This window comes from Tauraco erythrolophus, chromosome 3, assembly GCF_009769465.1.
Source record: "Tauraco erythrolophus isolate bTauEry1 chromosome 3, bTauEry1.pri, whole genome shotgun sequence".
In the NCBI taxonomy this organism is placed as follows: Eukaryota; Metazoa; Chordata; class Aves; order Musophagiformes; family Musophagidae; genus Tauraco; species Tauraco erythrolophus.
The window spans coordinates 4119193-4135951 of record NC_141467.1 but is presented as its reverse complement, the minus strand read 5'-3'; the positions used below and the strand labels follow the sequence as shown (position 1 = coordinate 4135951).

Below are 16759 nucleotides of genomic sequence, written 5' to 3'. Positions count from 1 at the left end.
CAGAAAAAGGGAACAGCAGAAGGAGACGCTACTTAGTTTTACTAGAAATGTAAGAAGAATGAGATTTTGAAAAAGAGGTTTAGACTGTTTTAGTAAAGATGCTTCTATTCTAAAAAGCTTGCTCTTGGGCCTTGAGATAAGCATGACTAAGCTATGTGCTGGTTTCTTAGCAGCAAAGCAGATGTGAAACAGTGTTTTAAAATCTGGCTGCATAGAGATGATCTCTGCTTGTCGGAATAATGGTGAGCCTTCCTCAGAGTCAATGAAACTACACCAGTCTAGAGCAGGACTTAGCGTGGTGGTAGAGAAATGTGTTTGCCTTGGATATCTTCTTCTCATTCCTTTTTGTTTCTTTACACAGGGAGTGAAGTATCTGTGCATTCCTGCTGCTGACTCACCCTCGCAGAACTTGTAAGTTTTCTTTAAAAATAAATCCCGAAACCCCAGAAATCCCTCAGTACCGTGATTCCTGTTTTACAATGAGCTGAAAGATCTGATTCTGATCTCTCCCAGGTATTACACAAATGTGGTTTTTAATCCATTAAGAAAACGCAGTAACGCTTTATTCCAGCCCCTGTGGTTCAGACTCTGCTTTTTGTGTGTGAGGGTTTGTAGGAGGGTCAGCATGTAAACACTCCTCTTCATTTGTGGCCTTAAATTTCGGGAATTCCTTAGTGAGTTTGCTCCTAATTTAGTCCCAGTTTATTCTAGCCATTGTTTTTGTAAACCTTTTTGCTTAGCTGTAATTTTTTTTGTTGTTAGCACTATCTCCAAGCCATTAACAAGGAGAAAATATTTGAAAGAGATAGGAAGCCTAGTGCTTCAAGGGCTGAAATAAATTCCACAGTGGGCCTTCAGGATAAAGTCTCAGTGTGCAAACTACCCCTGCAACTGTCTGCTCTGGACTTCTTGTCTACCCCTGCCTGAGAAGACCCTGCTGCTCTTAGTCGTAGACGGGCACGGTGAGGAGTTGCTGCCCGCAGTGACTCTTGCCTTGAGGATATATGTACTGAAACTGGGGTGTCCCAGCCTCGCTCTTTCTCATCTTCGCTAACATTCATAAAATGTTAATTGACTTGCCCTTGGTTTTAATGTTTTGAACCATTGAGCATAGCAAGTCTTGATTCCAAAGAGAAATCAAAACAGGTTTTGTAAGAGAACTTGGATGGCGACCAACTCTTTCTTCTAGAGCTCACTGTTTATGTTGGGGAGAGGTGAGGGGGGTTTCAGCCACATCCTGCTACCAAGTTTTGTACAGAAACAAGTAGTTGAAAGAGGCCTGGTAGGTACGGAAGGAAGTGCAGCACTGCTTTGCTCTCACATCACAGCAATACTCCAGCTCATGCTTTCGGGGGATATTTTTAGAGTATGTGTTTCTCATACCCTAGAAAGATTCCAGTGTGGCATTTGATGTGTGATGATTTACCTTTTCGATCTGCATTTCTGTCATGATTTTTAGGGGAAGGGAAGAAAACCCCAAACAACCACCATATACACAACCCCCTCAACCCACAAAAAAAAACACCTCAAACCCCTAAATTTCAAGACAGTCTATAACGAAAAGCAGACAGCTAACTACCTTTCTCATGGACAACTTTTGTGGCCTTAATACTTAAAATAAAAATGTTTTTTGTTTAAAAAAATCCTTTTAGGAAGGGGAAATAAAAAAAAAAAATCAGGGGAAACATTCACCTGTTGTCATATTAATTGTTTGTTGATATGTTGGGATCTGTGTAGCATTTCTGAAAATGTTTTGCGGATCTGCTTCCTTTGCTAGCAGAGATCTGGGTCAGTTGGGAATGGCAATAGAAAGGATGGCGTTTGTGGTGAACGTTAATCCATGTACAATTCGGCCTCTCCTTCACTGTTAAATATCAAGGAGTTATATTGAAAAACCACCTCCAGCACGTGAACTGTCTGGCACGGTACCAAAGCTTGTAGAGCTTCAGTAAGAAGATAGAATATTTGCATGAGTATTGTTTCTGTCATGCTGCAGGCATCTAAAATACTTGCTTTGGTGTCAGGTGGTTGCAAGCAAACGTCATTACTTCTAATACTGATACATTTCATCACTTAAAATAAAACTTGATGAGTAACCGATTTTTCTTTTTTGCTTCATACAGTCCACATCTTCTTCAAGTAAAATCAAATCACGATGCTTGCAAATAGCAACGTTGCTTGCTTTGCACACACGTTCTTCTGAAAGCAAGAAGAAACTGTCTTTGTTCAGTCTGTGAGGATTTGACACAATCTCATCTAGGAGCGGTTAACTGTACTGCCTGTGCCCTCTGCGGAGGGAGGGATAGCTGGGGAACAGGGAAGGGAGCTGGTCCCTCTGCAACATCTTTGTGTATCTACCCTCCTCTTTCAATAGAGGGATTCTGGTAGCGTCGGGAAAAAGAAGGCAGAATCCTGTATTGCAGGTCCTCGTGTTTTCTTAGCAGTGGTTGACGGGCACAACTGACCAGATACACACACCGCTGTCTCGTCTGTCTCTCCCAACAGCAGCTTTGTCAGAAGCTTTGCTGCTACTTTGCAGCTGCTGGCAGATAGAGAAGGTCCAACCGAAAGCCTTTACCCACTGAATTTTGGGACTGTGAGCTCTTGATTCACTTCAGCTCAGTTTTTGTGAGGGGAAACTTCTGGTTTCTTATGTATGTAACGCACATTTACTTCTAGTAAGCTTGTTTAGTGGAGCTGCCTTCGTCAGAGGAATGAATTGCCAGGGAAATACATCAGGGATTCCCCTGTTGACATGTGGGTGTTCACTAAAGTGGCTCAAAAACTTGCTTCTACTTTCCATGTTCTGCCCCTACCAAGCATAGGAATCAAGCAGTTGCTTTTGAGACTTGAGATGCTTCCTAGGCATTAAAAAAGTGTTTTCCCTGGACTGTGAGGATTTTTACCTTAGGCCATTGACTTCTCCAGAAACGTCATCTCCTATAGACCCTGTTGCTAAAAAGTTTATTCTATAGAAATCAAATCATCCCTTCCTGTCCTGTTCCAGCTAATAGTCTTAAACTACGTGTTTCTAAGGAACTACCCTCCAACGGTCATGTTCTTGGTGGTGATAATACAGAAGCCAGATAACCTATTAAGAAAATAAATTTAGGTGGCTCTTTTTTGCATTTACATTGCCGAAGGAAAGAAACATGAAGGTGCTTCTTCCTATCAGATTTGGATGCTTTCTTTTTAACCTTTATAATATTCATAAAAGTCGGACTAGCAATGGGTGAATATGTAGATCTGGTACCATAACTCTGCCCTCAGCCTAGTTTTGGATTATCCAGCTTGCTGATGCATAAGTTTTGGTAACTTTTACAACATGCTGGTAGGGGCATTATACTGGTGGTTCTTCCTGTGGTGTTTTCCCACGGTGAAGACGATGCAGTTCAGGACCCAGCTTTAAGCTGGGAGATGTAAAAGCCAGATATCATGTAATAAATTGTCTTGAAGTAACTGTTCAATCAAACAAATAGGTTGCAAATCAACACGTTTGTCAAGTGCTTTCCTGTTACAGATGACAATCAACTGTTTTGTCATTAATGTAAGACTTGCCATTCTTCTTTGTGTCTGGCACTTGCCCCACAGCTAACTGGTCCTCAAACTTAGTCTTCATGTAAATGTGGTTTGTATTGTAACTTTGAAAATGAGTTTGGGCAACTGTTGTTTGCTTGAGCCAGCAGCGACTGTGATACCATAGGGTTGGCGAGGAGTAAGTACATTTCTCCTTTTCTCTGATTCAAGGTGGGGAGGGGCTGTGGTTCTACAAAGCAGCACTAATTCTTCTCATTTTCATCAATGCCTGTAAACACACTTCACAGTGCTTCAGCTGACTGAGTGCCAGCAATAAGGAAGGGCGAATAAAACTGAGTGAATGGAGTTCACCACTAGCTGTATTTAGTACCTGCAAAGGTGTTACGCTCATTTGCAGATATTTTTCAAACCAAAGCATTGACGTGTTTAACCAAAACTTGTGCTAGACCATTGGAAGTGTGTTCACTGGTGCTTGGAGCTGTGCTGTTGGCCAGATTTTCTAGAGAGAAAGAGAGAAGACGGGTGTGAGAGAAGATTGGGATGTTGTCAATCCAGCCCTAACCGAGTTTCATTTAACTGAATCCATCAATCTCAGATAAGTGCTCCTTCATTGTGCAATAGCAATGCCTCTTGCACACACAGCCCAATGTGTCATTAGTCCTCCGAGTTCATTTATGTGAAGGTGCTCGTGCACCCCAGGCAGACCCAAGCGCCATGATTTGTTAGAACTCAGCCAGTGAATATGTTTTGGAACAGCAGTCTGAGTGGAAATACATTTGTAAGGTGTCCTCCCTCTTCTTCACTCATCTCACAAACTTGATCAGTTTCTTGAGAAACAAAATCCTGAGGTGACATCCTGTCCTAAAGCTTGGAATTGCATGATGCCTTGAGATTTTCCAAATAAGTCACTCAAGTCTTCTCCAGCTGTGTTCTCCATGTTATATCCAGTGATGAAAGAACTGCCTTGGAGAGGGAGTCCTGGGCTTTGATGTTCCTCTTTTTGGATATTTCAGCTTAGACAGTATTGCCTTTGCAAGTTCCACAGCCATTGCCACTCTGTTGTATCACTGTGGTCCTACTCCAGGCCTGAGCGTTTACAGTACCAGCAGCTGCACTGTTGGGCAGGAAGAAAAGCTTCCTTTTATGTGGGTATTCCTGGTTTTTGTGTGGCTGCTGGTGCTGGGCTGAGGTTTTTTTCTTTTACCCTTGTGGTATAATATTCACCCTGAGAGGGGAAACATCTTGAATACAGGGCATTGTGTTTCATGGTGTTGAGTGCTTTCAGGTTTGTCTTTGCCAATAAGGTGGGTAGTGACTGCCCCTCAAGAAGCTCTCTCCTCTGTGTGTCGCACACATTGCTGTTGCTCGTGAGCTTGAATTGCAAGAGCACTCAAAGGCCACAGTGAACTCCAGCTTTATTGCACTAAGAGGCGCTGTGATAAATTCCAGGCAGCCCCAAAGGCTTTGCAGCCTGAAAGGCAGAGGCAGGGCGAGCAACTTGGGGCTGGGATGTAAAGATGTGACGCTGCAGATTTGCTGAAATGATGACAGCTGCCCAGTTATTTCCTTCAGACTTGCCCTGCTTACAGGGAAGAGGCATGAGTAAAGGATAATGAGAGTACAAACCTTAAGGTTTGTAAACTGAGTCTGTATCTTCTCCACGTTTTCTCCTACGCTGCCTTAAAAAAAGCTAGGCTGGCACCCTGAATAAGGGCAGCCAGAAGGGGTACTGCACCCTGAGAGGAGGAGACTGGAAGGAGCTCAAGAAGCCAAGGCTTGAATTGAGAATTTTTTTTTATAGCAGCGTCAGAGGGCAAAGACTTCGTGTTTCAAAGAAGAAAGTCGTCACGTTTGGATGTGTCCTAGTCCATGGTTTGAAGGAGGAGGTGAAGTCAAAGTTAAGCTGAAGTTTGGGTAGCGGGTAGTGGATGCCTCTTTGTGAGAGACGGTACACTTTGAGAAGGGCTCCTGTCGTCATCCCAAGTTTTGTCTGACATCTGAGCATATGCAAGTACACGCGAGGCCAAGTTACTAGTTTAAAGAGAAAGAAAACACAAACTGAAATACAGATTTGGTAGTTATCAGAATAAAGTTATCACACTGTAGTACCTAAGATACCAGTTTCTTCTTCAGATAGAGTGGAGAATAACTATGCCAGTGAGTATTGCGTTTCATTGGCAGACACTTTTACCTTGTAAGACCTGTATTCAGCTCTAAATTCTAGAAATGGCGTTACACGAGCTTTCGGATACATTTCTCTCTTTCCAAGTAATGATTTTACTAAATAGAGCACTTTCTTTACTCCCTTTCTGCTTCTGTTTTCAGGGCGAGGCATTTCAGAGAAAGCATCAAATTTATCCACGAGTGCCGGCTCACAGGTGAAGGCTGCCTAGTTCATTGGTATGTATACCACTTATTAAAAAAACTTCTTGAGGGTTGATCTACCTTGATTTGGATGTTCATTTTGATGATGAGTTAGTGTTCAGCCCCATTTTATAGCAAAATCCACTTGGACTGGAATGCCCCCTTTATTTGAAGAGCCCCAGGAGATTTGCAAATGTTATTAAAGCCTTCTGCTAGGACTTTTGAATCACTGGGGTGGGCAGCTGCCTGGAGATAAAAGGAGCCCAAGAAATTCTTCTTGACCTTGTCTTCTTACTAAACTTTTTGTAGGATTGATTTGACTAGAGACGTATTATTTAGTTACCATTATTTTAATCACTGTATTTCTAAAGATTATTTCCATAATCCTAATAATTTGATTAGTTTCTATAACAGCTATTTTGATCACTTCAGAATTGTTTAAAAAAATGTTCCTCTGAACAGAAATTCATTTTTTTCCCCCTTTTTTCTTTAAACTGCTGAAGCATTCAAATGTCGCATTTGTTAATAGCAAGTCTCTGATTGGAGAGGTGCTCCTGGGACTGTAGAGAACAGAAAAGGAAATCCCACCCTGAGTTTTTTCTTGCTCTCTGCTATTGGTTGTAGTCTTTGTTCTGTATGTCCAAGTGACATATCTGAGTCTATATCTGGAATCAGAGTCATCTTGTGATTTGAACACTGGACTTGTACACAGGCCCTGAGCATAAATCCTCAGTTTGCTGCTGACTCGTCATAGGGCTGTGCACGAGTCATTTGGTCAGTCTTCGTTTATGTAAAACAGGGATCATTTGTTTGAATTCTGATACAGTTTCAAAAAACATGTATTTAAATTTGTGAAGCATTTCAAAAGCATAAAATGTTTTTGAAACGCCAAGTGGAAGAGTCTGATACAGATTAACTCAAACACTCTTTATGCTTACAACAGTAATTGAGAGTTTTTTGTTCAGCACTGTCAAACCAGTAATAGTGAATAATTCTTACTTTATCACAGAGTTTCACATGGGAAAACTGAAGTCTTGAGAGTTGAAGCTGCACAGTGCATGGGTATCAGAAAGACGGAAAAGAGCTCAAGCAACCAGACGTGCATTCTTTAATAGTTCAGTTAAAGTTCATTTCAGCCCCATGAAATTGAAGCCTTTATTCATGGTGGAGAAGGAACAGTCTCATTTCACTATTCTGATCTATATAAGCAGAAGAGTGTTGGGTGACTTTTTTCTAGCTTATTAAACCCCAAATCTAACTTAGAACGTGTGCCCTGTCTCCTGGTTTTGTGAAGACTTAATACTTATTTCTTCCTTTCCAGTCTTAAGTGAATTGCCACTTAGAACCCATTTTCTCAGTATTGTCATAGAGTTGTTCTGATGCATTTGAAAAAGCAGCACCAAAACCTTTTAACTCAAATATTTTAATATTTCTTCCTGCTAGCAGTCTGCTGTGATGTTGGGCAGTGATGCTTTCAGCTGTGATAGATGAAGTACAGCACTACTTCCATTTATTGTACCTCCTTTTTCATGCAGCCTTGCAGGTGTCTCCAGGAGTGTAACATTGGTGGTTGCCTACATAATGACCATCACGGACTTTGGTTGGGAAGACGCACTGTCTGTTGTCCGCGCAGCGAGATCCTGTGCCAATCCTAACATGGGCTTCCAGAGGCAGCTCCAGGAGTTTGAAAAACATGATGTTGATCAGGTAAATGAACTACAGACAAATGAGCTGCAAAACACAATCCAAAGTCTCAGATCATGGGCTACTTCTCACGATTTTGAGGCCTGGATGGTTTATCTGACTCCCTGGGTTTGCTTTGAGGTAATGGCTTCTTGGCCAAGCCTGCTCCACTGGGGAGGTGCAAATAGAACTCAAGGTGTCAGGAAATGCTGGATTGGAGAAGAGACAAAGCACAACATCTAAACACACTTCCTGCCCAGCTGTGCTCTCAATCCAGTGATTCATAGAATCATAGAATCATAGAATGGTTAGGGTTGGAAGGGACCTCAAAGATCATCCAGTTCCAACCCCCCTGCCATGGGCAGGGAAACTCTCCACTATATCAGGTTGCCCAAAGCCTCATCCAACCTGGCCTTGAACACTGTCAGGGATGGGGCATCTACAGCTTCACTGGGCAACCTGTTCCAGTGCCTCACCACCCTCAGATTGAAGAATTTCTTCCTTATATCCAATCTAAATCTCCCCTCTTTCAGTTTAAATCCATTGCCCCTTGTCCTATCACTACATGCCCTTGTAAAAAGGGCTTTGCTTAATGTGTACTACAACACAAGACTGACACCTTTAGAGTAAACTAAATTGCAAGTTGCTCAGAATGCAGCAGAAAGACCAACCTGTAAGTACCAGCTGCATAAAAATAGTGGGTTTCCCCCCAGCACATTCATTTGGAATAGTAAGCAGGAAGGAAATTGCAATCAGAAATCTTTGCTATCTGGGAGTTAAACTAGGATGTCACTGTGACTTACGTGTTGTGTTCCCCCCCTCCTTCTGTGGCTGAGACTTAATAAATTTTCTGATGTGTAGAACAGTCTCAAATCTGACCCTTTTTTCTTCTTAGGCTCTGAAGGCTTTGTAGGACTAAGAGAATTGAGGGAACAGTAAGGCTGCAAAGTGGTTTTCATAAAACAAAAATTAGCTTCTTACCTCTAAAAAGAACCGTCCCACACAAAAGACCTGCTCCCCGTGGGCGATTGATGACTTCCACTTATGTTAACAACCTACTCTGGTCGTCCTCTCTGTTTTCCATTGCTCAGCATGTTGCTGTTCTCTGGGCTTTTGTGCCTATTCTGCTTATTAAAAATCAACAACAACAACAAAGGCAAACCAAAATCGGAAAGCAAAATACACGAGGCAAAGGATGTTGTGTTTTTTGTTTGTTGTTTTGTTTTTTTTTTTTTATTCCATGCCTGTCATTCTGCTGCAGAAAGCTCAAGAGTTTAGAAATTACCATTTGTTTTGCATGATGCAGTTTGCAACTGTAAATATTTGCTTTTTTTAATATTTAACTGAAGGTTTCCTGGATCGTTTGGAACTGGCGTAAATGGTAGAGTAACTGATTTTTAAGAGACAAAAGTCTGAGGGGGACTTTCCAGACTTGTCTCCTTCCTCCCTTACAGTCATTTCTACTCTAATTGGTCTGGGCTAACAGCAATGACAATTAAGGCTATATGCAAATAGCCTGATAAAGACAGTAACGTCTCTTTTTTTCATCCACCATGGACGGCACATTCTGCCTTTTTGCACTGAGGGGGAGGCAGTAGGTTGCAAAAAGAGATATCCACCTGTAGTCACTGGCTGGGCTGTAGTTTCCTACTGTCTCTTTACAGCAACCACATCCTCAGCAGGTGTCTGTTTACACACCTGATTTCGGTGGAATAATGCCATCTGCCAAGGGTGTGAACAACTTCTGATTTCAGCAGCATGGGTGTTTTGCTGTGCCACTGTAGGGTGGTATCCTGTAGGGTTTCTGGAATGGGGTCCTTTAGATCTTGGTCTTACAGGAAGGGGTTTAGTCACTAAAGTCATAACATGATTTGCACCAATTCCAGACTTCCATGTGGTAGCCTGGGGCTTCAGATTTGACTCAGGACCTTATGATCTTTTAGGAATGGGAGGGATTAACCATGTTGAGGTCTTGCCTCCTAATGTCCTAGCAAATGGTCTTATGTATAAAGCTGTCCCTGAGACCCAAACAGAACAAAGTTATGAAAGATGAGGCTTGAAAAATGATCACAGGAATATTATCCCCACTGGGACGGAACAGTTGAGGTCTGTGTCTACTTGCTGCTTCTGCAGAGAAGAGCAACAAGATTGTCGGGATTAACGAAGTGGACTCAAATTCTTCAACTGGCAAAGAACTGACAGAGAAGGATGTGATGAAGATCTGTAAAGTTGAGTGGAATAGAGAAAGTGAACATTGTGATTTCTGCTCTTCCCTGTAACATAAGATGGAACTATCAATTGGCAGGTCCCAATGAAGGAAAAGGAGGGGGTTTTGTACAAAATGTACTTACAGAGCTTGTTAGCCTCCAAATATCTTGTGGTAGAAATTTGTGGATTCAAAAAGTGATCTCATGGCAGAAAAATTCATTTGTTACTATCAAACACAAAGACACTGCCTCAGCCTCTGAAAGTACCTGAGCTGAAAATTGCTGGAAGCTGAGAAAAATGACCAGGGAAAAGGTCTCAGCATTATTGCCCCACCGTTGCTTGTGTCTTTCCTCAGCATTTACATCTGGCTACTCTCATACCAGGATACTGAGCTGGACTGACCTTCAACTGGACCTGCTACATCTGTTACCGTGTACCATATTCAGTCACTCATGTCAGTAACATGTAGGATCCTATTCTATAGCTTCTAAAACTCTGGACTTTTTTTTCCTAGAAGATACCTTTCTTGGTATCTACAGTACATTTTTTTACTACAAACATTTGTGGACTCAGGATAAAAAAAAACATGAGTGATTGACTTTCTGATCTTCAACCTTCTTGAGGCCTGTTGTGACTTGGGCAAGTTGGCTGATTGTATTAGCGTCAACACTAATTGATCTTATTGCTTGTATGTGCAACAGGAGGAGGGTGCTTTTAAGTCCAGGATGTCCTTGCCCAGTGGGTGTTCCTTACTCCATATTACTCCAGTCAGTCAAGCTGATGTGCAAGTGTGTCGTTTTAGAGGATATAAGGGATCTCGGTGATTTCAAACGTGTGTTCTTGTGCCTGTGTCCTCTGTGCTGCTATTGAAGGATGCGCGATATTTGTAGTGCTTTTCTTTAAACTGCTTGTGTTCTTAGAGGCTCTTGAAATTCTGTAGGACAGGAGGGAGTATTACTTATGCATTAGTCTCATGTTATTGTTTCAATATTGTATCTGTATGTTCAATTTCTGCAGTTCAGGCAGTGGCTGAAAGAAGAATATGGGGAAAACTCTTCTCAGGATCTTCAAGAAGCCAAAAGTCTTCTGAGCAAATATAAAGAGCAGGCAGAATTGCAGCAGAGTACTGGAGGAAGACAGTGGAATAACAACTTCTCATCTGTGCCATCTCTCTCATACAGCAACTACACAACAGAGACCTAATCGTAGGAGGTTGATTTTTTTTTTTTGTTCGTTCTACCTTTGAAAAACATCTTGCCATAATTTCCATCCCATCATCAAGACTCTCAGCAGTAATCACGCAAACAATTGATTTGTAGAAAGCTTCTTGATGAAAATACTACGTTATGTGTGTGTGTGTATGAGTGTGTTTGACACAGTTTTATAACTTGGGCAGGATCAAGCTCTCTGTATGCCCAGAGACATGATCCAGTTACTGTGGCTGATCCAGTTTGTCAGCCAGCCACAGCTATTATCCCCTTATGCCCACATTGCCTGGCATTTGCTGTGAGGTTAGCTCAACTCCTTTCGTTGTAGGCTAGCAAAGGGCTCCGAGAGATGAGGTCTGGTGATTCAAGCTGTGGCAGTTTGACATCTCTGCACTATTAATGTGGCAAAGATGTTATTGCACCTGAAGAAGGAATCTTAAGTCTCTGCTGCTCCTGTTCACAGCCCATTGGCAAGTGATACCGTGGAGGTGGGCTTGAACTTGAATGCTAGGCTACAGACCGGAGCAGGTGAGATATGGGTACTTGTACCTTTCCACCAACACTAGCATCTAGGAGAGAAGTGGGACAGACAGCTCTGAGTAATAACATCTTCAACTGCCACAGTTGTGCTTGCTTCAGTGCACGTGCAACAGAGCTGTCGGTAGAACTGCCGCAGACCAAAAGCACCGAGACTGTTACCACAGCTCAGCTGATGTGCAGTGATTTCAGCCGTGGTCCCTTGATTGTGTATCTGGTCTCCCAACATAAGCTTCTCTGGAGAACAGTTTGTCAGGTCTCCAGTGCCGCTGAACTTCATTCCCCGTGGAACACGTGCCTCTTCAACACACGCCTCTGCGCACACGATAACGTGTCTCCAAAGAGTGGGCTCGGTGTGAGTGCGAGCACCTGTTTCTTTGCTTGTGCTGTGGTTTGCTCTTTGACTTCAGCTACCTCAAAAATGCTGTTCTTGTCATTGTGGTTGTAAATGCAACCTTGAAAATTGCCTTGTGTAATCTTAATCTGACACTGAGTGAAGTAAGTGAGGGGGGGGTGTGCGTGAGAGTGTGCATGTGTATTTCATAAGTGTCTGTACTTGAGAAGTCGATTGTTTTCTTTTAGAATTGCCTATATTTCTCACTGGTTTAAAAACTGACTTGTCCGAATTCAACTTTTTGCCATTTTAAAACCACTATATATTTTGCTGTGATCAGATTCGTAGGAATTAATTTGTAAAATATATTTTCAACTAGGTTAAAACTAGGGGCCATGCTCTGCTCTTGGTGATGCTGCGTGTTTCTGGGATGGAGCCATTGCCTGACTCAAGTGTATCCTAAGAGTGTAACTTCAAGTATGTCACCAGGGATGCTGGGCAGTGTATGGATTTCTGATGGTGTAATGGGGGGCGGCACTGATTGTGGTTTCTTGTCTTTGACTTGGAGGATGAAAGGCCTATTTTTCTTGAAGATTCTAGAAATTTAAAAAATACATCCCGAACAGCCAGGATGTTTAAAGAGAAACAAAACCAAACCCAATGTTTGGTTAGATGTGGTGTATATCATGCTGAAAGCTGAGCACTGAGTGAGAAGCAGTCAGCATACTGAATAGACTGTTGTCTCTTTCAATTTCTTCAGTATGCCGACCTCCCATCCCTTCCTAAAATCCCTCTTCGTGTGATTTCCTGCTTGCTTTGCGTGGCAGTGAATTCTTTGGATGGGAGCAAGGCTTTTGGTGTCAAATATGCTCTGACTGTTAAATATCTGTTAAGTATCGTCAAAAAAATATATGTTATGGCTTGTGAAATATGGCTTTTGAATATTATATGAAACAATAATTGCCAAAAAGGAAAAAAGGGAATGAGGTGGAACTGGCCTGACCGTTTCATCTGAGTCCAAGCCTGCATCAGGGTTCTCATTGCACTAAGTGCTTTCAGTGCACTGAACACGACGAGAGCGGGATAATCGTGTCTGTGTTGCAGTAAGGGATGCTGTCGGATTTGGGAAAGGTGCTGGAATTGACTTTATTTTCAAACTTGTAGCTAAATGAACCACTACCTGTTTGGGATATCCTGCAACTGCTCTGTGTTTGCCTGGTAACAGAAGTATTTGGCTTTTCTCAGAGATGTTCATCTGCAAATAACTGGCTGTTCAGGAATTCCAGCGCAGCAGTGTCCGCCTTGGCAGTCCCCTCTGTGCTCCAAGAGCGGACGTGGTAATTGGAAAACACTTTCCTTGGTAACAGGGTCTGATACGTGTTGAGGATGCTGGTCCCTTTGTTCAGCCCTCTACTCAGATAGGGTATATAGTGCAACTTTTTGTCAGAAGCACTCTGCCTGTGCTCCTGCGGGTGTCCAGTCAGTCCATCCCATAGCTGACTGCCAACATTATGTACTCCATAACGTTATCGGCACTCTCGTCCTTGCAGTAATAACCCTGTGAGTGCTGGTAAGTTGGCAATTACTTTTTTTTCCCCTATTCTGACAAATACAAGGCAGAATGGGAGACATCTGTTAATGTTTGTGTGTCCAAGATTATTCTGTGCTGGATCTTTTGATAGGTTGGTTATCCCCAAAGAGTCAGTCACAATTATTATTATTTTTTTTTTTTTAGAACTGAATTTGACTTTAGGGCCATATAGCCCCATCAATGTGCATTATGCTGCAACTGGAAAGCAGATACAGGGTAAAGCAGGAAGACAGGAGGAGTGCCATATTGTCAGCAAGTGGAAGTGCTGCCTTCTTTTTAAAAAATAGAAGACATACGTTCTGTAGTCTCTTGCTTCTGCATCTTGTTTACTGGGCTGTATGTACTGCATACCGTATTTTAAGTGTGGTAAAAGAGCAACAGCAGTCTAAGAAAACTTGGATTTGGTTTGTCCCTGTAGGGAGCAGAATGATAGCATTTACTCCTTTATTACCACAAGGTGCAGAAGAGAGTAGCTCCAGTTCTCACCTGTGGCCTTCTAGAAAGGGAGAGGAGCTAACACAGACTGAGAAAGTGACATGGCTTGTCTTCCAACCAGCTTTTCAGTGGCAGTGTGTAGGACTTTCCAGCTATCTGGAACAGGACTAGACCCCAGTCCATCTCTTAGTAGTTGGCCTTGATAGTGTAGACAGTGCATTCAGTTATTTTGTTTCTGTACTTCAAAGCATTATCCTCATTTTGATGTTCACTGGAAAATGTATAAAGTTTATAACACCTTATTGGATATCCAGATTTGAAATGTATAATCGATTTTTTTTTTGGGGGGGGGGGGGGGAGGGAGTAATAAACTTGATATCCATGTGTGATTATAAGCAAATGTTTAGTGTTATACAATGTAGGTAATGGGTAAATGCATTAGTATTTATTACCCTGATTTTTAACCTGGAAAGGGTTGCTTCCTTACATTTTGTGATTGAGCAGGAAGATACAGCAAATCATATCTCTGTTTTTATAAAGGAGAGTAATAACATTGGTTGCTATAATGACCACTGGCTATAAAGCAGTCAGTGAAAAATTATAGTAATTACTTCAGCTAGTTTAAAAACTCTAAACCTGGTAAGCTTCTTGATTCTCTGTCTTCCTCTTCCTGGGCATCTTAGTGAAGCCTTGATTGCTTTTTCCAAATGTTTGTATTTAATACGTTCTACAATTTTTTATAAATAAAAGTAAATGTTAACACCTGATCTGCTTGTGTATTTCTTGAAATCAGTAATAGTGTCTGGAAGGCTTCTACTCACTGTTTATATCCCTGCAGGTACAGTAAGAGTACAAGACTAACTTATTTTGGTATTTAGATTGCTTTTTTTCTCCTGCACACAGACTTCTTGAGACTTCCCCTCTTCACCAAGTTCTCCAGGTGAGTTAAATCTGCAGCAGAAGCATTTCTTGACAGTAGTCCCACAAGAGGATGCTGCATGTCGCTCTCATTTATTGTTGCTGGCCCATCATTGCAACAGGGTGTACGGCGAATGCAAATTTTTTAATTCTTCTGAAATACCTTCTTTTCCATAGGACACTGGTTTAGGGCTTAATTAGCTGTAAAACTTTAGCTGGTTTACAGATGGCCAAGGCTCAGTGCTGTCAGTAATGGTTTGTCAGAGGAAGCTGATGTACGTGGCAGATGATGATTCTTAGGGACAAAAATTTTCAAAACTTACAGTGTAAAGGGGGGAAAAGCCCCATTTAAATTCCCAGATAACACACTGAATTTCTGGTTTGACACTACCTCTGCTAAGAGGGTAATTCTAGCATTTGAACAACCAAAAAAAACCAACCAACCAAACCCAAAAAACCCACCAATGTGAAAGTATAATCAGTCATGCCTAAGTAGCCAGATCTCACGGCCACTGTAGTCGTTGCTGAATGCTGAGCTGTGATCTCGCAATGGGACTCCCTCATCATGAAGGCAAAGTTAAATGCTCGGGCACAGTGGGTTTTGGGTCTCTTCTTTTTGCCTTTTCCTCCTCTCCCAGCAGTTGTTCGTTTATAGACTGCTGGGAAGTTTCCAAATGAAAAATGCACTGCTGCTTTGTCTTACTTTTGACAACTCAGTAACTCTCAAGGGCACCTTTTATCCAAATCATATGTAAAAATTGTGGTGCAACCGTGGTGCCATACTACTGTTCCAACTTTATACCTCATCTCATTCAATGTTGTATGTAACTGTCGTGAGTTCTAGAAAATGGCAGTTCTGATTTGATTCATGTAGTCCTGTCCCACCATGCTGAGGTGGGAACAACTGAGGGAACTAGAGGGCAAACCCTCGTGTCCTTAGATGTGCTCATAACCTGATAGGAGTTTGGGCTTTGCCAGCGGATTGAGAGTCCTTCCACCTCCTCACAAAGATTGTACTGGTAGAGGGAAAATGCTAAAGATCTCTAGAAAATATTAGACAGCATGAGGAAGGTGATCTTGCACTGTACAGTGTTTCTGTAGAAACCCCTGGAGACACAAAGCATGCGACAAACAGCTATTTTCACACTTCATTCTCAGTGAGCTTTAAATGTGGCTCTCATTTTCCATGTGCCCCAGCTTCTGTGTGTTTAATTATTTCATTGCTACATTTAGCTGCTGTCCAGTATTATTCTGCTCTCACCCAGGGAACAAATTCTTTATGTATGTTTGAATGTGTGTTTTGCTCTAGTGAATTATGCAAACTGCAGTTTACCAAAAGTGAGTAGCTTGTGAGTAGCAATATGACTTCCTGTAGTTTCCATGTAGTTTCTAGCGTAATTATTAGGAGTAGGCATCTAATGAAGCGTAAGCGTAGCTCAGTCCTTGTAGGAGACTCAGTTCTGCTTGTGTGAGCTGAACCCATCTGCACTGTACTGAAAGTAAAATTCATTTGCAAGCAGTCTCAAAAAATGGGATTTTCAGCCAGACCTGCACCGAGTTTCCATTTTAGTTGAGATAATTATGAATGTGCAGGTTTGGACCCTTCGTTATTCACTGAACTATGAGCAGAGAGGTCAGAGCCAAGACATCCAAGCTACTTGAAGTGCAAAGTGTTTTTCAGTTGTTTGCTTGCTTGGTCATCTGTTCACACAGGCACTGGCACAGCTTTAGATCCGGGTAGATGCATTTATAAATGGACCCTTTGAAAGTCTGAGTTGTGACTCCCCTTCTTCCTTTCTTTTTCTGAAAGCAAGTGAGTTTTTATTTAATGTCGGATACAGGGGATGGGATTTTTGTTAGAATTTCTTGAATCTCTGCCCTTCTCCTTTTCCTTTTTTTTTTTTTTTTTTGGCATGAGATTACTTTTTTTAAATTACTGGTATT

General features: G+C 41.9%; 1 protein-coding gene across 4 annotated transcripts in view; it reads left to right on the top strand.

Moving 5' to 3' along the window:
• The window catches only part of DUSP22 (dual specificity phosphatase 22), a 44908-nt gene extending 30656 nt beyond the window's left edge, over positions 1-14252 (top strand). For all 4 annotated transcript variants that reach the window (XM_086608426.1, XM_086608424.1, XM_086608425.1 and 1 more), the window contains 4 exons: positions 362-411; positions 5863-5937; positions 7437-7608; positions 10810-14252. In XM_086608426.1, the coding sequence (XP_086464552.1) occupies positions 362-411; positions 5863-5937; positions 7437-7608; positions 10810-10995 (483 nt within the window). In that variant the 3' untranslated portion in view covers positions 10996-14252. The remainder of the gene's footprint in view (positions 1-361; positions 412-5862; positions 5938-7436; positions 7609-10809) is intronic.
• Positions 14253-16759: the final 2507 nt, after the last annotated feature.